We start from the raw sequence: 19,162 nt of genomic DNA, 5'->3' as shown, positions 1-19,162 counted from the left end.
TAAAGGCCCAATTAATAGTATTTTGACTTGAATTAATACATAAGAAAATCTCATGGGCTTTGCTAATTATAAAACTCGGGAGCCTAGTCCATTTTAATATTTTAATATAGGGCAAATTACAATCAACCCCTAATGTATGACCAAATTACGAAAATACCCCTTTTGTTTGAGTAATTACAGCCGATTTCTCCTTTTTAAATTTTTTTACATAAAATTTATGTCATTCGGTTATCTACCGATCGGTAAACGGTATGAAATGTTGGTGTACCGAAATTTCAGTTCAGTTTTACTAAATTAACATTCCTAAATTTACCTTCTGAGGGCTCTTTTCGTAAGATAAATACATATTTGAGAGGGGTGGCTGTAATTACACAAACAGGAGGGGGATTTAGTAATTTGACCGTAGTTCATGGGTGGTCGCAATTTGCCCTTTAATATAAGAGGCAATATCATTTTTAATACATGATATTCTTTATTAAAAAGGAAAAAAAATATTAATGAAAATTATTTAAAAATATATTTTAGTTGATATAGAAAAGCAATTGAAATAGAAAAGCAAAAGTCAGTTACCAAAAGTTGTTATTGATTGCAAGTAAAGAATCACTACTTCATCATTACGTTGCAACAATTGTTGTGTGGATCATCACCTATAAAAGGCTAACAACATGAGCTTCTATAAATAATTTCAAACTCCGATCGAAATTCGAATCAAATTGCAAAAAAATAAATAAAAATGAAGTCGTCGACAATCTTTGTTTGTACGATGGTTCTCGTTCTACTTGCCACGACAGCAATGGCGGAAAATGATGGCTCGGATTTTTGCGACACGAGATGTGAGGTCCGTTGCTCCAAGGCCGGGAGGCGGGACCGGTGCCTCGAGTATTGCGGAATATGTTGCGAGAAGTGTCATTGTGTGCCTTCGGGCACTTATGGGAACAAAGACGAGTGCCCTTGTTATAGGGATATGAAAAACTCGAAGGGACAACCTAAGTGCCCTTAACTTATCAAATAATTTGTAATTTGTTGTTTTGATATCAAAATATCATATGTACGATGTATAAAAGAAAATTAATTTGTGCGCAATAAACATTAGAACAACTTAAGAAACCATGTAGTGATATTTTTATAATTAATTTTTTACTTCATTTTATTTACTTATTTCGAGAATACTCTCAACGCCGATCTTTAATTTTCAGCTATTTTTTAATCTTAAATATTATTGCTCATATTTGTATTTTACATTAATAATAATAAATAAACAAAATTCATTAGCGAACTGAGAAATTTAATTTTTGAAGTTTTAATATTATTGCTTATATTTCTATTATACATTAATAATAATAATAATAAATAAATAAATAAAACGCATAACGAACTCCCAAGCTCTTGAACTATTACAAAATGAATACATTTTTTCTAGTACAAATGTTATTATCATATATTTTTTTTCAAATTTTGAAATACTATTCCGTTACACCGGCAAAAAATACTAGTTAAATAAATTGTAAAATCTCTATTAGATAGGAAAAAGGAAAAAGTAATAATTTTCCAATTAGACACAAAAAATCTGCGTCAAAAGGGTAAGAAGTCTGGCAAAATTAAATCCCTATTAAATACATTACAATCTTACAATTAAAATAAAATAAAATAAAATAAAATAAAATAAGAAAAAAATGAACAAATAATTTACAATAATAGCATGAACCCAAATCTTCTTGGCATTAATACACCAACATTCCCAACATGGCCAAAAAAAAAAGCCTATAAAATCCCATGAATATTCTTCTTCTCTTATCATCCTTAAAAAATTACCTCAAACTCAATCATTAATTAATTTCTAAAAAAAATAAAATAAAAATGAAGTTGATGACAACGACCACACTCGTCCTCGCCCTTCTCCTTATCGCTACGTTTGCAGAAAGCGGGCCGGCGGAAGCACCGTCAGATATTTCGGGCTTCTGTAAGGATAAGTGCGCCGTACGATGCTCGAAAGCGGGTCGGCAGAACCGGTGCCTTCAATATTGTCATATTTGTTGCGCGAAATGCAATTGTGTGCCTTCGGGTACTTACGGAAATAGGGACGAGTGCCCTTGTTATAGGGACTGGAAAAACCCCAAGGGTGGACCAAAGTGCCCTTGATACATATAACACTTCTTCTCTTTCATAAATTCATAATAATTATAATCAAAATTTATATTTTGTTTTGTTACTTTATTGAAGGGTGGAAATAAAGGGGGGACATAGAGCAAGTCTTATGTGTGATGATTTAGAGGGTGTTTGGCTAAGCTTATAAGATGTTAAAAAGAGCTTATAAGATGTTTTAGAGCTTATAAGTTCTTCCAAAGTGTTTGGTAATTTTTTTTAAAAAAGATCTTAATTTTTAAAAAATAAACTGTTGGAGGGCAAATAAGATCTTTTTAAATAAGTACCTCTACCCCACCTTTTTATTTAAGATCTTATAATGAGTAAAAATAGGAAATAAGCTCATTATCCAAACACTCTAAAAATTAATCGTAAAAATAAGATGTAACAGCTTATCAGCTCTAAAAACATCTTATCAGATGTAAGAGCTTATCAGCTCTTTAAAATAAGCTTAGCCAAACACCCTCTTAATTATCTGTAAAAGTGAGTTCAACCGGCTCGACCAAAGCTCGAGCTCAAGCTCATTACCACTAGTTGTTTGTGAGTCACGAGTTTATTTAGTTAATATTCTTTTTTTAAATATAAATATCAAGTTATAAAATCATGACAAAACCATCACCAATAAACCACAATCAGCAATTTATATTTTTTTAAAACACACCATGAGAATGACAAATTCCATTAAATAGGAATGAAGAATAAATTAATAATTAACAAAACCATTAAATTTACCAACTCAATTTCAATAAAACTCAATAATTGTTTGACAGGGGCAAAAATGTCAAGTGAACATATAGAGAACAACATTAGTCTATGTAAATAAAAAGGAAGCAGCTTTTCAACTGCAAAAATTTCCTTATACTATCTGTAAGAAACCACAAACCCTCATTCCTCTGTTCTTGATCTGTAACACATAAAAAAAATGAATTAGATTAAGAAACTAATTTACACATTAGTTCAAGTTTATTAGTAAATAATGCAAAAAAAAAAAAAAAAATTGCAAGTAAATAACTAATCTGAAGTATACTTGAAACTAACTACCATATATGCCAATATATCTTCTGCTACAAACTCTTTAACCGCAGTAGGTTTAACCACAGTCTAGTACGAACGTATATGTCGTGGGTTGAAGAAACTCTCGTTAGTAAATACGGGGTTATCATAGTCCAGTCAATTATTCATTTCCAGAGTATTTTATGTAGCAGAACGTCAACCGACAAATTTTATCAATAAGAAAAATAAAAACAGAAAGAAAAATTGTATATCAAGATTCGAGAATCGAGATGCAAGCCTGTATGGATAAATCTGAGTTCTGCTATATTGGGAATACTGAGTAGAAGAAACTGCAGTTAGCTAATTCAAATATTTACGTACGAGTAGGAGACTAAGAACAATTATATTCATCACATTTTCGAAATTTAAATCCATTGATACTGTACATAACCCGATAAATATCTAAACAAGCTCCGGTACTACAAACTCGTAGTTCACTATAACATTCTTCCTTCAAATTACTTCTTTGACTATGTTAATATAACTCAATACCAAAGTATAACAATTGCAAGAGGAAAAAACGAAAAAAAAAATTGTTTGTAAAACAAGTACCTCTTACAAAACAGTTGCTGCAGAAACTCGCAACGAAACTCCACTACTGCTTCTTCTTACTCTTCGACTTAGACGGGATTTTCCCATATGCCATAAGCCTCGTAACGGGCAGTCTGAGCTCAGCTTGACGGCGTCTCCTCTTACTACCTCTCGACAAACCGTTGCTCGTTTCTCCATTCGATTCCAACGCATCATCTCGTTTCTCCTTCCTATCTTCATTAACCGAATTAGGCATACTTCCTTTACCAACGTTCTTGATTTTCTGTTTCAGCTCAATAATCTTACTGCGAGGCACTTTCCATTCCTGCTCCCCGTACGGAGGCATTTTCTTCAACGGAACGCACTGATTCAATTCCTTCTCGTCTGCCTTCAATATTTCATCTGGGGTAAGCCCATATCTATTAGCTTTAACCGGCCTGTACTTGAATCTTGTTTTCAATTCTCCAATAGTGTCTTCGTAATCCAACTTATAGTACTCCTCCATCAGCCCCTCCTTTAACGCCATCTCCACTTCACTAGGCTTCCGTTTCCTCTTCCGCTTACCTTCTTTCGACCCATCTTCACTAACCTCGTTTTCATCACCCACAACCCTATCTTTCAAGATTCTCTGCCTAGCCGAAATAAACCCTTCCCTAGACTCATACGCCTCGTCCCAACCCTTTTCAAGCCCAAGCAACTCATCTTCCTTATCGAAATCCGGCTTCTCAATCTCATCTTCTCCTTCTTCGTCGTCGTCATCGCTCCCAAACTTCGGATCAACATCTTTCGCATCGTAATACCCATCGCCAAACGCTGCCTTCATCTTCTTATCGTAAGCTTCGGGGTCGAACTCCTCCTCCAAATCGTCCTCGTCTAAGAAGGCGTTTTCGCCCTCCTCTGTGATGCCCGCCACCTCCCTAATCTTCTGCAGCTTCTCGTTGATTTCTTTCTTCTTCAAATTCTTCATTCTCTTCAGCTCTTCCTTCCTTTCGAACTCGGCCTGCACCATTCTCTCTTCTTTCCTCTCCCTCTGCACTTTCCTTGCATTATCCTTCTTCCTAACGGAACCTTCCACTTTTCGAGAATGGCCCATAACCCTATCGCCGGCATTCTCCTCGTACCGAAAATTGAACTCTCTCTCGTAATCTTCTTGCTTCTCTACCTCCTCTTCATCCTCCGAAATATCTACGTCCTCGTGTCGCGCATTACTACTTTTATCATCCATCCACATCTTTTTCCGAAAAAAATCCTTCAAAAACATGGTATTCTCATCCAATTTCTCGTCTTCGCCAAAATACTCGTCCAATTTGCCTCCAATTTCATCATCATCATCATCATCTTCCTCTTCCTCATCTCTCATCCCACTATTCTTCACTCTTATGAAATCTCCGCCTTCTTCGATATTCCCTTCTTCCTCTTCCACCGCTTTCAGAAACTGCCGCCTTAATTCATCTTGTTCTTCCTTATAACTCTTAACTCTATTTGCATTTCCATGATTTTCCCCATTCTCCATTTCTTCATCATCAAATTCCGGGCCTTCCTCAATTAAATGCTTCGAAACAACATCTTTCAAATACATTGGCTTCTGCTTCTTCTCCTGCTTCCCCTTAACTTCACCAGCACCATCGCTACCATCATCGTCCTCAGAATCAGAATTGAACAATTTTGCGTCAGTATCTTTCAAAACAGGGTCTTGATTTTTCACCTTAATAAGCGCGTCGAAAAACGCGAGGTCCGTCTTCTTACTCGGTTTGATCAATTCCTCCTCCTCGTCGGAAGAGGAGTCGTCGGACTCCGAGTCCACGCGGCCCTGCTTTTTCAGCTCCTCGTATTTCTGCAATTCCTCTCGCTTCTTGTTGTACTCGTAGCGTTTGGCGAATTCGTGGTTGATTTCAATCTTTGACAGGTCATCATCGCCGCCGTTTGGAGAGTCGCCGCCGTCATCGAAAAGCTGTAGACGACCCATTGCCTGAAAAAAAATGCAAACTTTGGAAAAAATCACACTGTCAATCGATTTAGGGGTTTTTTCTAGGGTTAGGGTATGACAAATTTGTGAATTTGGGTTTTAAAGATCCAATAGGCCCACTTGGTCACTATTGTAAAATTCTTATTGGGCTTACTTACCGGACTTTTTCCACTATTAATTAATAGATATATAGTATTTTAAATTTTATTTTCTAAAATATTTCAACATATTCAAAATATGTCAATGTGTTGGATACGGGGTAGGTAAGGGTGCATACGAAACTCGTATCCACTACTGGTGAAAATTTAAAAAAAACATATCCGTCCGATTAGCTAAAATGGTGGGGATTACCCGATAAATCTAGGACTAGACGAGACGTGCACCCAATGGGGCCCGGTTAAATTGTCATCCATTGATATATACGGAACTAATGTGATTTTTCTTTAATAACAAGTTGCAATTTTGTATGGGGAATAAAAGCTCTAGAATTTTGCAAAATTTAAAATCATGGGGGACCATGCGTTTTCTTCTATTAGATGAATTAATTGTGATTTAATAGTTTTTATATATAAATTGATATTTAAAACTAGGTATTTGAATATTATAATCATTCTAAATTATCTTTGCATGATTTTCATTCTTCACTAATTAAGTCAAATAGGAATCAAAACTTCAAAGATTATTAAGTTAAATTTTTTAATTCAAATTCAACATGACCTAATGAACAATAATAAAGAGTGAAGAAAAAATGTAGGAAAATAATAATAATAAAAAGAAAAGATGGGAAAATGGAAAAAGAAATAATAATTAATTAAAAATAAATAAAAAGTCGGCGGCGCCTCTTTGCCTTCGCCGACCAATGATTAACGTCCCTTTCGTCTCCCTCTCTCCCCACCCACCCACCACCCTCTCTTTTTTCTCTCTCTACAGATATTATTAATATATTATACACACAAAATACATGTATCTAATATTTTTTCATTTGGTTGTGATTTTTTTAGCCTTTTTCTCTTAATTAAAAAAGGGTTCTTCCGTGAATTTATTTATTTAATTCCATTAAAAAGCGGAAGATCCCTCTAACTTAGTTTCTAATTCACTTTGATTTCATATAGTTTTCCAAATTGATTCTTCAATTTTAATTTTCAATTAACTAGGGTAATAATAATATGGGGGGTATATTCTTTGAATCAAGTACGGGTGCTTCGCATACTGAAGATTTTCTCGTCGATAATGGCGGTAAAGATAATAAGAAGAAGAAGCGAAGATCGAGAAGATCCAAGCAGAATTGCTCTCTCTCAGGTAATTTTCATTTTTTTAGTATGTTTAATTTTTCGCAAGTAGATTTGATTAGTTCCTCTGGGTTTTCATGTATGGATTTTGGATTGGGAATAGAATTAGGTTTTCATATATGGAATTTTTTTCAGTATTAGATAGTTCTTCGAATTGTTGGTTTAATTTGTTTTCACTGTGTTTTTTTGCAAGTGAGTGTGTTTATTTTCCTGATACTTGTGGCTTTGAAACAGCTTGTAGTTCTGCAAGTGAGATATGCACATATGAGTCGAGATTGCTCGGAGACGACAGCTCACCAAATCACGTAGTTTCGAGTGAACATAATCAACAGGAAATAGAATGTAATGTGGATTTAAGATCGATGCCTGAAGTCCATTTAAACAAACAAGTTGCAGATGAGAATCTAAAGATTCGGCCATCCGTTACGAATGTGATTCACGAAGAGCCTGATACTGTGGGGCCCATTTTGATTGCCCGGCCAGTTGATAATCACGCTCGACGGAAAGTCTACCCTCCGCATTTGTCGGCAGAAGCTGTTAGTAAAGGATTAGAGGCTAATGTGAGTGTCTAATATGTTTTTGAGATATTCAATGTTTTTTTTTATTTCTTGTTATGACAGCAATAGGTTATTTATCGTGCAGGAAGGTGGATTACTGAGTGCAATTTTTCATGTTAATGCTCACAACAGTCTCGAGGTTTGTTCTATCAAATTCTCCGCGTGGAATTACGTGTCTGTGCATTAAATGTGAGTTCTCAGTAATATCGTTGATTTCAGGCCTACTGCAAGATTGATGGAGTACAAAGTGATGTTCTTATTAGTGGGATGATGGCTCAAAATAGAGCTGTAAGTGTTTACAAATTTTATTGAGAATTCGTGATTTTTCTTCATCTTGTAGATTGTAATCTATTATCTTCTATGTGGTCACTTACATGCTAAGTTTCTTTTTTGGATACAATCATCGAAATAACTTGTACACTTGCTTTTAATATTTTTTGGGAGCTGTGTTTATGGATTCCCAACTTCCATTTATTGCAGATTGAAGGCGACACTGTTGCTATTGTCATTGATCCTCCTTCATTATGGCCACGAATGAAAGGCTCAAACGAAATTCCGAACAATCCCAATTCTTTGCAGCTGCATCAAGCTCTTGTACAGATAGGGTGTGACAGTGCATGTTCCACTAGTAACATGGTTATTCAGGACAATGGTGCTTGTCATGAAAATGGGCCCGTTTCTTATGGAGATGGGTTTTCGGATAATGGTTTGTCTCGTGATGCATACGAGTCGATGAATACGTTGGAGAAGTTGTGCACTTTAGTAAGTTTGCTTCCCTCAAAACGACCAACCGGTAGAGTTGTGGCTGTCATGGAAAAATCTCCACGTAGGAATAATGTCGTCGGTTTTCTGAGTGTGAAACAATGGATTTACAGTCGAGAGAGCAAAAGAAGAAACCCCAGAAAGAACAAACACCAAGCCGATGTTGACGATGGCTATATTTTATTGATTCCGAACGATCCCAAATTAACCAAAATGATGGTCTGTGTGGAGAATCTTCCTGGAAGCATCCGGATGTTTCTGGAAGCTGGTGATTTGACTATCGAGACTTTCCTAGTCGCAGCAGAAATCGCTGATTGGCCTGACGAAAGTTACATTCCTGAAGCTTCTGTTATTCAGACTTTCGGAAGAGGTAGCGATATTGACGCTCAGATTGCCGCAATTTTATTTGAACACGCAATTGATGCGTCGGATTTTTCTTCCGAAGCACTTCTGTGCGTTCCGAAAATCCCATGGAAAATCCCGCATGAAGAATTACAAAGTCGAAGAGATTTGAGAAACTCGTGTATTTTCACTATAGACCCTGCCACTGCTAGTGATCTTGATGATGCCTTATCAGTTGAAAGACTGCCGAACGGTGTTTTTAGGGTGGGGGTGCACATAGCGGATGTTTCATATTTTGTTTTGCCTGATACACCTCTAGATGGAGATGCTAGAATTCGTTCGACAAGTGTTTACTTATTGCAGCGTAAATTGTCAATGTTGCCCCCATTGCTTTCGGATAATTTAGCATCGCTCAATCCTGGTGTGGATAGACTTGCGTTTTCTATCTTCTGGGACATTGATTCTGCGGGAGTATTTCTAGACCGTTGGATCGGACGTACTGTAATACACTCTTCTTGCAAGCTCTCTTACGAGCATGCTCAGGAGATTATTGATGGGGCATTTGATGCCAAGAATACTAAATTGTATGGCCAATTTGAATGGTGTGATGTTATTAAATCTGTAAAATGTCTTCACGAAGTTTCGAAAGTGTTGAAAGAGAATAGGTTCAGGAGTGGGGCGCTGTCGCTCGAGAGCCCAAAAATTGGGTTTTTATTTGATGAGGAAGGCTTACCGTACGATACGGTGGTGACCGGGCGAAAAGACTCGAATTTTCTCGTGGAGGAGTTGATGCTCTTGGCGAATAAAACAGCTGCAGAAGTGATAACTCGAGCTTATCCATCTTGTGCTCTGTTAAGAAGGCACCCCGAACCAAATGCACGAAAGCTTCTAGAATTCGAAGCCTTCTGTGGCAAACATGGTTTGAAACTCGATACTTCTTCCTCTGTATACATGCACAATTCTCTAGAGCAAATAAGAGAGGAGCTAAAGAATGACTCATCATTATTCGATATATTGATGTCTTATGCTGCTAGGCCTATGCAGTTGGCTTCTTACTTCTGCAGTGGTGATTTGAAGCATAACAATGGTGAGTGGTGCCATTACGCTCTTGCGGTACCACTTTATACACACTTCACTTCTCCGCTTCGGAGGTATTCAGATATTGTAGTGCACCGTACATTAGCTGCCGTTCTTGATGTGGAGGATAATTTCCGGAAGGGAAAAAGAAGGTCCCGGAAGAAGTTTACCGAACGAGAAGTTGTGAATGGCTTCTTCTTGACTGGTTTGAGTGTTTGTGAAGAGGAAGTCGAATCAGTTGAGGCTAGAGAAGCTTTGGGTGTTGCGGCGAAAAAGTATGGAGTTTTTTCTACGGAGAATCTAAGTGTTGTGGCTGCTCATTGTAATGAGAAGAAGCTTTCGAGCAGACGTGTGAAGGATGCGATTGATAGGTTGTACATGTGGGCTTTGCTGAAAAGGAAAAAGGTGATTTACTTTTTTTTTTACATGTTGATTTTTATCTAGTTTTGGGTTTTTTAAATCTTTACTTTTGTGTTTGCTTCCTTTTATGTTGTCATATGTTTGTTTTTATATTCCCATTTTATTTTAATAATGGGCAATTTAAAGTTGTTTCTTTGCTCTGCATCTGCAGATATTGTATTCCGAGGCTAGGGTATTGGGTCTCGGACCGAAGTTCATGTCTATATATATCTCCAAGCTAGCTGTAAGTATTTCTTCTTCAGTCGACATTATCCTACTGTCAAATTTACAATCCGTTGCTGATTAAATATATATTATTTCAGTAAAAAGTAAATAACCGACAAAATTTACCTGTACAGATTGAGAAGCGCATATATTATGACGAAGTTGAAGGCCTGAAAGCCGAGTGGCTCGTTGCCACGTCATCGCTATTGCTCAACCACTCGATTCACAAGAGACCCAATCGGAAAGGTAGCCCGAGCAAATTCAGGCCAATCGATGAAACTGCAATGATTGTTAGTCCAATTGATTTGGAGATAGAGAAAACCAATAATCTAGAACCTTCCATTTTTCCACTCACATTGCATCTCCTATCGACAATCCCTGTTGCTCTCCACGCTATCGGTGGTGATGATGGGCCCCTCGATATCGTTGCTAGGCTTTACGTCAGTTCGTATTTTCATTAATATTTTGGATTTTTCTCGCGCTTGTGTTCCACAAATTGGGTACCGGAAAAAAAAAGGAAAAAAAAAATGATCTTAGTGAAGTGTAGAATTTAGAGATACGGCGGCTGTTTTTAGATATAAGCTGCTGCTTGTGGGGAGAAGGGTTGTTTTTTTATTGGCCACTTCTTCCCGGTATAACCTGGTTTATTTTCGCGTCGCTTTATGTGTTAGTTTAATCGTGACTATTGATTGTTGGAGATGGAGTTATTTGTTCGTAAAAGGATCAACTTTTCGCTGGTTTGGTGCCCGATATATTTTTTAGGGTCGGGTGTTCCTCGATTGATGGTGGTGATGAAACGTTATATTTGGTTTCCGTGTAAATTTGGCTGTCGTATGAGGGAGTTTATTGATGAAAGAGATATTTGTTGCTACTTTTTAAGACAGATGCTCTTTATATTTGTTTTGAGCAATTGGTATGCTTTTATGGTGTAAGAGATTATTAAACTGTGCCTTTGTTATTATGATGTATAAGCTGTTGAATCAAGAAACTATGGCCGAAAATCAAATAAAGCTATTTGAGTTTATTCGAATGTCGTTTTTTTTAGAAGTTTGTTTGAGTTTGATTTGTTTACCGGACTATGTTTAAATAGATGTTTTCATTCGATAAGGAATCAAATTCGGGTCGAGTTCATGTTCGTTTTGGAAAAGTGATAAAATACGTTGGACAAATCAATCTACTTAGGTTTGATTCGTGTTTGTTTCAATGAGTTTGATCTGATTGCTTAGTAAATTAAGTTCAAATACATAATCGACATCTGGATAAAAATTCAAAAGCAAGTCATTTTACTTTCTACGAGAAACCGAATTAGTAAAGAAGCGCAACAGCCGACAGTATGGTGTCGAGATCAAAAGCTCGATCGAAGAAGAAGAGAAACAAAATGTGAAAAGTGATCTACATTTTACACCTTTACAACGGGGAATTCAGTTATGCAGCTATTTATAGCACAATTCTGCCACGTGTCAGCATCTCATTGGCTATTGGATTTAGTAAAAAAGAACGAAGAGAAACGCTGAAAAGAGGAAAGCGAGTTTATTTATTAGTTGTCTCTATGAAACGTCGTCGTTTAATCCATTGATTAGAGGAAATAAATAGCAGCCTCTAAAAATGGCGGAAAAAATACGACGCGCCATAGCCCTAGTTCAAAAGTAAGCTCTGAAGGAAAAAAATGGCGGCAGCAATCGGTTGGTACGGGCCACTGATTGATCTCAGCAAAGCATCTTCTTACATTGGCGATTACGTACAACTCCTTGTCTTCGTTCACAAATCCACCCCGATTCAGGTCAATTTTTCCCTCATTTTTTACGCAGTCTTTTCTGCTTCGTAGTTACTGTAATTTGATTTGATTATCTGAAATTTATTATTTCTTGTATACGTTGGATAAATTATGACGGTGCAGTATAAAATAGGGAGAAATGGAGAGTTGGTGAGGATGGATATTTTGGTGGGAGATGAAACGAGGTCGTATTTCCCAATTACCATTTGGCAGAAGCAAATGGGTTCCCAAGTGTTATCTGGTCATGTGTTTCTTCTCCAAAGTATGTTGTTTCCTTTTTCTTTCTTTAATCATTGTTGATATCGGGATGTTTCTGTGTCTCGGTTTTCGTTGATATTAATCGATTGTATTGCTCAAATGTAACACTAGCATTGGATTTGTCTGACTAGTGCTAATGTTAGGTTAGTCTGTCTATCAGTATCTGCTGTTTTCTTGTTTTTTTTTAACGAATGATTTTGACCGTACACAGATCTTAAAATTGCAAGATTTGGAGATTCAGTTGAGGCTAGAGCATTACATTGTTCATCTTCGCAATGTCTGGTTCGCCCCAATGACTTTGTTTCATCCAAAGGTACTCTGTGTGTGTGTGTGTGTGTGTGTGTGTTTATAGTGTTATTTGCTTAAACAACATAACAAAATTGCGTTTTTTCACGCACATTATGTAACAAAGCCTTACTATTATTTCGTTTTTTTTTTCTTCTGTAGGTTTAGATGAACTGATCAATGAATGTCGTGTGGGCATAAGTACAAGAGATAAGCTTCAGAAAGTGGTCGGATGGCTGCTTCGAGCTAAACTTGCTCACTGTGGCAGTGTACTGAACTATTATGAAGTGAGCCTCCTTTTTAAGTCAAACCGTTTCCGTCGACTTTCTCGTCAATATGATTACTCGTTTATTCATTTTCCGACATTTGTTGCAATTCTCAGCACAGGAAGCAACTAAGAGTAAATTGGAAATTGCACGAAGAGGTTCATTCCCAAGATTGCTCATCTCTATCGGAATTATGCAAATGTGAGAGTTCTTGTAAAGCGAATTTTCATGCTTCTGTGGGTGAAATATTTCTGCCGATTACTTGGGTTAATCTTCGAGAAATGGAAGCTGAACGGATGTTTATTAGTAGGAGGCTATTTACGCAAGGTGACGATTGTTTGGTCGATGATTTCATCACTACTGGCTGTCAGATATGTGGCATTCCAGTAAATTCAAGAATTGGGTATGATCAAGAATTGAGTGACTTATTTTTAAATTTGTTGTATTATATATAGTAATTAATGGATGGGTAATCTTGATTTTGGCAGGTCGGAGGTGGAGCAAAATACGATTCCTTTATACTGTGAAAGAAGCTCGAATCGTCTCCATGTAGTAGGCACCATATACAGACCTTTCTTGGTACAGATTTGCTTCTTACCATACGATATTACGATCCATTGAACTATAATCCACTATGCTTTAGTACATTCAATCTTGCAATTTTAGCACATGGGCAATTTTTTCCTGCATAATTAATATTTGAATTCATCTCATTAGCCTTTATTATTTGTTCTTGTGCAGTTATATGTGTGGGATGATTCTAAATACCTTCCTATTTTTGTCTCGAACAAGGCAGCTGAAATTTTGTTCGGAAACATCTCTGCTGATAAAGTCTATTCTTCCTACAAACGCCAACGATCTTGTCAAATTGGTTCATCATTTGCTTCAAAAATGAAAGGAAAAGAATCATCAAGAAATGGGAACCCAAATTTCTACACGATTTGGTTGATTTTATTGAAAACGTTGTTTCAGCATGAAAAGAACAGCCCTTTAAAATTCAAAGTAAAAGTCGATACAGATAAAGATTGGGAAAACGGGAGAATTGAGATGGTATCAGTCTCAATCCCGATCCCCTCAGCCTAGATTTCGAATGATTTACGAAATAAATTCATCAATAAATATTAGTGTATGCAGAATTGACAAATAACAACCTCACATAACGCATCATTTATTATATCATCGTATATTTAACTAAAACAACAAATACAAAAATTGAATCGTATCCGTTGCTAATAACTTGTACAAAGACATATATTTAGCTAAGACACATTAAATAAACATGTATGTATGTGTAAGAAATAACTAGAAACTGGAGAAACACTGATATACGTCATCTCGCTAATCTTCGATTTATTCCAAAACCTTCCTACAAATAAATCTACTAACCCTCGTGGATACAATCAACCATGGTATGATTCCAACCTGCACGGGCATATAATATACACATATCTTAATTTTCAACAAAACTATGAAGAAACGAAAAAAAATGAAGTACAGATATTATTACCACAACATTGTCTTTCAAATATGCTCCCGATCTCCAAGAAAGCAGCTTACCTGCAAAAATAAGTGGACTATATATATAAATATGAAGCTTAACGCAATTTCAAATATGTATTTACTGGAATTATGGAAGTGAAATTTGATATACAGTAAAAACCGAGATGTAATAACGGGTAGACGAAAACAAGTACCGAAGGGTTGCACGAGTTGATCAGATATTGTAGTGATAGGTATCTTCCAGAACCATAAAATCAGCACAACGTAAGTAAGAACCTGTCCGAAAAAAGCAACTTAATAACTTTCCAGAAATAAAATTCAATATGATCCTCTCAAACATTTAAATAAATAACCTTTGATATTGTTAAGAGCTTCTCGTATGTGCCAAATGACAGTTTCATATCCTTGTCGTGCATTTCTTGATCTGCGTGGAAACATCAGCAAAACTTAGAAAATGAAACAATTGTTTCTAACACGTAAAAAAACACTCTAAATAACGATTCACACGAATATCGTTGCACTTAAATAAAAACCAAAAAAAAAAATCATACTTTTTGCAAGTTCCTTCTCCTTCGCTGCGGCCATTCTTCTTAGTTTTGCAGCTTGTGCAAATGTTGAAGGTCTGAGAATCAACAAAGGAAAATCGATTCTTCAATAAATAACCAGAGGTGGTGAAACTCAACGAATCCGAAACGATTGATGTTAAACGCTACGTTTCAATTTTGATTATCCACTCGGCATTAATAGCTTTTTCCCGTCGAAAAAAATAAGCCAACGATATAAAACTAAATAGAATGACTTCCAACATCAAACACAGGTAGATTAAATCAGAGTTTTTTTTTTTTTTTTTTATCTAATACATCAAAATCAAACGAAAAACATACGGTAATTAAATATAATCGCACTCACTGCGTCAAAGAGCTAGCTTCCTTCAAAAGCTGCTTAATTTCTGCTCGCAATTGAACGTCCAATTCACTCATCGATCCTTTCTTCACAATTTAAAAGAGAAAAAAACAAAATTATCAACAACAATAACCTAATTTCTGATAAATGCCGATATTCACATCGAGAAAAAAAAAACAGAAATAATAATTAAAAAAAAAAAAGAACCTTCTTTTTGTGGAATTCGAGGTATTTGGAGACGAAGTGGAGAGAGAAAACGAGGATGAAAATCGCCGGAGCTGCCAACGACTTGCCGTGCTCCGTTAGGTTTTCTTCCGTCATCTTCTTCTTCTGTTCTTCCTTTTTCCGTTTCAATTTCTTCCCCAAAAATAAAAATTAAAAAAATTGTTTATAATTTTTCTCCGAGAATTTCAGATCGATGCCGTCTTGGTAAATCAATGAGTTGTATGTAGCCTTTACGCCACAGAAGAGAGAGAAAGAGATGAAGATGGAGATTGGAACAGATAATCCAAATTTAGGAATTCTGTGAGGAGGAAGAAATGGTTAAAAAAAAAAAAAAAAAAAAAACTGCGTGTTTATTGTGAACGGTAAAATTCCTTTAGATGAATCGATAATTAATTAATTTGACTTATATATATATATATATATATATATATATATATATATATATATAGTATTAATTAATTAATTTCGATTAAAAAAAAATGGGGCTAGTAATGTAAGTTTAACCTTAAAAAAACAGGTGCATTATGGTTAAGATATTTGGCTGAATTAAATCTCATTCATTCATCTGAATCTGATATGCGACAAATATTTAAAACACAACTTTCAGTCATGAAAAAAATAAGGACCAAAAAAAGAAGGGGTACATTACAGTCACCCCTGAAGTAAGTTTTATTTACGAAAAAACCCCTCATTTTTCTATAATTACATCCACCCCTGCAATTTATAGGTTTCTTACATTAACACCCTTTTGAAGGGGGTGGGTGTAAGAAATTTATAAACAGCAGGGGTTGGATGTAATTTATAAAAAAGAATGGGTTTTTTTTCGTAATTACACTTTATTGAAATTCAGAATGGAAAATCAACATGTAAAAATCTCAATTTACAGCTTATAATCCCCGGCCATTGGTCTTTTACAAATTAAGACAAACTAATTTGAGGATAATTAATTAAATTGCATTTAATTAAACTTCGTCAAAACTCGTCACCGTCGTTGGCTGCAGCCGAAGAAGCAGAATTTTGAGCTTCCAAAAGCTGCATTTGCCGTTCGGCGTGTTCCCTTTCACAGGCAGTAACTCCCATGATAATATCGAGCATTGTGCCAGTTGTCCCAAAGAAGACAAGCGGTGCAAGAGATTTCCGTTTAATACCCACCGGTATTGCTATCAGAGCACCAGCCACCGAAAATACCCACGTGCCCAATGCACTGCAAAACGTTCGTGTAAACAGAAATTTCAGTTCATAGAAAAATGAAAAAAATCGAGTATATAACAAATACTAGATAGATATCAAGAATCGACATTCATGCAACGAACTATCTAGTACATGCACTAGGCCTCGATTAGGTAATATATCAAGACTATCAAACGAGCCCGTTAGTTGATACGGGTTGTACTTACATTTTTCGTTCGTGGTGATCATATCGAACTTTACTCGATTAGAAGCTGTGATATAATATATTATCCTTAAATAATTCACTCAAACAATATGGTAAATATGAACGGGAACTTCGCTTCGGTACAAAGCACAAGATGGTTTCCTACAACAACGGTTGATGAATTTTGAAATTGTTCGATGCAATAGCACATTTCAGCCATCACAAACATTGGGTACGCGCAGTAGATTAGTGATTTCGAAATCGTAGAAACACATTTTGCAACTCATCATGAACGGTAAAAAATAAGTAAGTTCAAAATGTACAAAAACAAAAGGTAAATTACGACCACCCGTGAGGTGAGGTCAAATTACGAAAAAAAAACCTCTTGTTTTGGTAATTACAACTATCCCTGAAGTATGAATTTTCCTACACATCCATCATTATGGTGTTAAATTCAACATAATCTTCTACGATCCGTGGAATATCTCTAATTTGTACTCGTTTTGTGCAAGAATCCAGTTTTTAATGCACCACAATCTGATATTTACAAGTAAAGAGACACATTATATGATTGTCTTGTTTCAAAATGTGGAGCTCGAACAAGATAAAATGGCCGCAAACTGGAGTATATTCAACATAATCTAGAAAATTCCACTAAATTTAACGCCGCAAGGGCGGACACATGTAGGAAGATTCATGGTTGATGGATTGTTGTAATTACCCAAAAAAAGAGGGGCTTTTTCGTAATTTACCCAAAATAAAACAGAGATAGAAAAGGAATACGAACTTTGATACAGAGCAATCTTTCAATTGTTTCACTTCCTCGTTTCCAGACATCTACAATTACAGTTTCACTGATTTCTTCACCTTCCCCACCAGATCTTAATCGCATCAGCCAAAACAAAATTATAGCCAATCCACCACCTAGAGAAAAAAAAATTAAAAAAAAAATTGGAAGTAATCATAATTAGTTCTGTGCAATATACAAAAACCCACATACCAAAATGTGTTCTTTTCAAGTCAATAATTCATGGGCAATTGAAAGAAGAAAGAAAAGGGACAAATACCTCTGAAGTAGAGAGAGAGAGAGGGGTTCAACGACGTCGTAGTGTGAGAAGCATTTTCTGAAAATCAGGTGCAATTATGAACAAAGATGCCTGGAGGGGTTTTCAGTCATTTGGGCCTTTTCAGAGTAGTTTTTGGACTAGGCTTTATTTTAGCCCAATATTAGTTGGGCTTTTTATGTATCAAAATTAAATTTATATTCTATTTTTATTTTGAGAAAATAATCAATGACAAATAGCACGGACATAAAATCGGTGATACGGGAAAACGGAAACACGAAACAACATGCGACATGTCCGAAAAATGAGGATATGGGAGTTTGGGGGAAACGTGTACATATTAAAAATATAGCGGTATATTTATAAACTTGCGATATAAACATTTATTAGTTTTTATTTATATATAATTTTTTTAAAATTTAGTTTAATACAAACATATTCAAAATAAATTTCTAACTTTTTAAATATTACAAAATGGTCCACAAGGTGTCCGACAAGCTTATTCGAGTGTCGGACATGAAATGTGTGCAAAAAGCGTAGAAGTTATAAATTTTCGTGATACACGGCTTAGAAGTTATAATAAATACTATTATTTATAAATATCCTATTTTCATTATAAATAATGTATAAACTAAAAGATACGAAAAAAAATTAATTAATCCCAGTAATAATAAGACAATGAAAAATAGAAAAAAAAATAAAGGGGTTATTTTACATACCCTTAGCCACCAAATAAACTAGGGATAAACCCAAGCCCAAATCATACTTTGACATACCCCCTGGAGAAGCGAAAGTACTATACTACCCTTATATGCAATTTTCGGCCAAACTGCATCAGCATATATGGTCCTGCATTTATCATTTTCGCTGATTTATTTATTATTATTATTATTTTTTTATAAACCTGTTTGTTAAATATATATATATTTATTTTTTTTAATTTTTTAATTTTTTAATTTCTTTTTAAATTAAAAAAAAAATTCTTAATTTTTTTGTGTAATTTTTCTTTTTTAATTTTCAAAACAATATGTTTACAATACTGAAAATAACTACATGTAACTATAGTACCTATAGTAATTCATAGTTATGTTCGTTTTTTTTTTTCCATGTTTATAGTCGATCAATTGTGTACACACACGAATACTGACTATACAAAATAAATTCGTAAA

The 19,162-nt window shown here is 35.4% G+C and overlaps 6 protein-coding genes and 1 pseudogene across 9 annotated transcripts; 4 read left to right on the top strand and 3 right to left on the bottom strand.

Moving 5' to 3' along the window:
* Positions 1-682: 682 nt before the first annotated feature.
* On the top strand, positions 683-1,133 carry LOC105974259 (peamaclein). Its single transcript, XM_012999324.2, has one exon. The coding sequence runs from the start codon at positions 734-736 to the stop codon at positions 998-1,000; it is 267 nt and encodes an 88-aa protein (XP_012854778.2). The 5' UTR covers positions 683-733; the 3' UTR covers positions 1,001-1,133.
* A 564-nt stretch (positions 1,134-1,697) lies between these two features.
* On the top strand, positions 1,698-2,196 carry LOC148771991 (peamaclein pseudogene; annotated as a pseudogene).
* A 662-nt stretch (positions 2,197-2,858) lies between these two features.
* LOC105974369 (KRR1 family protein) lies at positions 2,859-5,781 on the bottom strand. The gene is made up of 2 exons (XM_088815859.1): positions 3,748-5,781; positions 2,859-3,046 (listed from the first exon to the last, which is right to left on the bottom strand). The coding sequence occupies exon 1, from the start codon at positions 5,690-5,692 to the stop codon at positions 3,791-3,793; it is 1,902 nt and encodes a 633-aa protein (XP_088671985.1). The 5' UTR covers positions 5,693-5,781; the 3' UTR covers positions 2,859-3,046; positions 3,748-3,790.
* A 708-nt stretch (positions 5,782-6,489) lies between these two features.
* On the top strand, positions 6,490-11,373 carry LOC105974383 (Ribonuclease II/R family protein). 2 transcript variants are annotated; one of them, XM_088815858.1, is made up of 7 exons: positions 6,490-6,991; positions 7,216-7,535; positions 7,624-7,677; positions 7,758-7,826; positions 8,019-10,124; positions 10,291-10,362; positions 10,478-11,373. In XM_088815858.1, exons 1-7 carry the CDS (start codon positions 6,859-6,861, stop codon positions 10,802-10,804), a joined length of 3,081 nt encoding a protein of 1,026 aa, XP_088671984.1. In that variant the 5' UTR covers positions 6,490-6,858; the 3' UTR covers positions 10,805-11,373. The 2 variants fall into 2 exon arrangements, with proteins under 2 accessions (XP_088671984.1, XP_012854929.2); XM_012999475.2 differs by having other exon boundaries at positions 6,498-6,991; positions 7,216-7,541.
* Positions 11,374-11,930: 557 nt separating this feature from the next.
* LOC105974452 (uncharacterized) lies at positions 11,931-14,050 on the top strand. Its single transcript, XM_012999558.2, has 7 exons — positions 11,931-12,123; positions 12,241-12,379; positions 12,587-12,688; positions 12,823-12,947; positions 13,043-13,329; positions 13,415-13,505; positions 13,668-14,050. The coding sequence occupies exons 1-7, from the start codon at positions 12,010-12,012 to the stop codon at positions 14,007-14,009; spliced, it is 1,200 nt and encodes a 399-aa protein (XP_012855012.2). The 5' UTR covers positions 11,931-12,009; the 3' UTR covers positions 14,010-14,050.
* A 12-nt stretch (positions 14,051-14,062) lies between these two features.
* On the bottom strand, positions 14,063-15,906 carry LOC148771990 (protein GET1-like). Its single transcript, XM_088815857.1, has 7 exons — positions 15,537-15,906; positions 15,336-15,415; positions 14,978-15,048; positions 14,780-14,850; positions 14,621-14,702; positions 14,434-14,483; positions 14,063-14,348 (listed from the first exon to the last, which is right to left on the bottom strand). Exons 1-7 carry the CDS (start codon positions 15,648-15,650, stop codon positions 14,277-14,279), a joined length of 540 nt encoding a protein of 179 aa, XP_088671983.1. The 5' UTR covers positions 15,651-15,906; the 3' UTR covers positions 14,063-14,276.
* A 464-nt stretch (positions 15,907-16,370) lies between these two features.
* LOC105976194 (uncharacterized) lies at positions 16,371-18,113 on the bottom strand. Of its 3 annotated transcripts, none has more exons than XM_088815860.1 (3): positions 17,997-18,113; positions 17,717-17,853; positions 16,371-16,758 (listed from the first exon to the last, which is right to left on the bottom strand). In XM_088815860.1, exons 2-3 carry the CDS (start codon positions 17,764-17,766, stop codon positions 16,527-16,529), a joined length of 282 nt encoding a protein of 93 aa, XP_088671986.1. In that variant the 5' UTR covers positions 17,767-17,853; positions 17,997-18,113; the 3' UTR covers positions 16,371-16,526. The 3 variants fall into 3 exon arrangements, with proteins under 3 accessions (XP_088671986.1, XP_088671988.1, XP_088671987.1); XM_088815862.1 differs by having other exon boundaries at positions 17,717-17,796; positions 17,997-18,104; XM_088815861.1 differs by having other exon boundaries at positions 17,930-18,067.
* Between the last annotated feature and the right edge of the window lie 1,049 nt (positions 18,114-19,162).

Source organism: Erythranthe guttata, chromosome 3 (genome assembly GCF_056151865.1).
Source record: "Erythranthe guttata isolate IM_541 chromosome 3, IM_541, whole genome shotgun sequence".
Lineage (NCBI taxonomy): Eukaryota > Viridiplantae > Streptophyta > Magnoliopsida > Lamiales > Phrymaceae > Erythranthe > Erythranthe guttata.
Note: the sequence above shows the minus strand (reverse complement) of the source record. Positions and strands in the feature narration are given on the sequence as shown.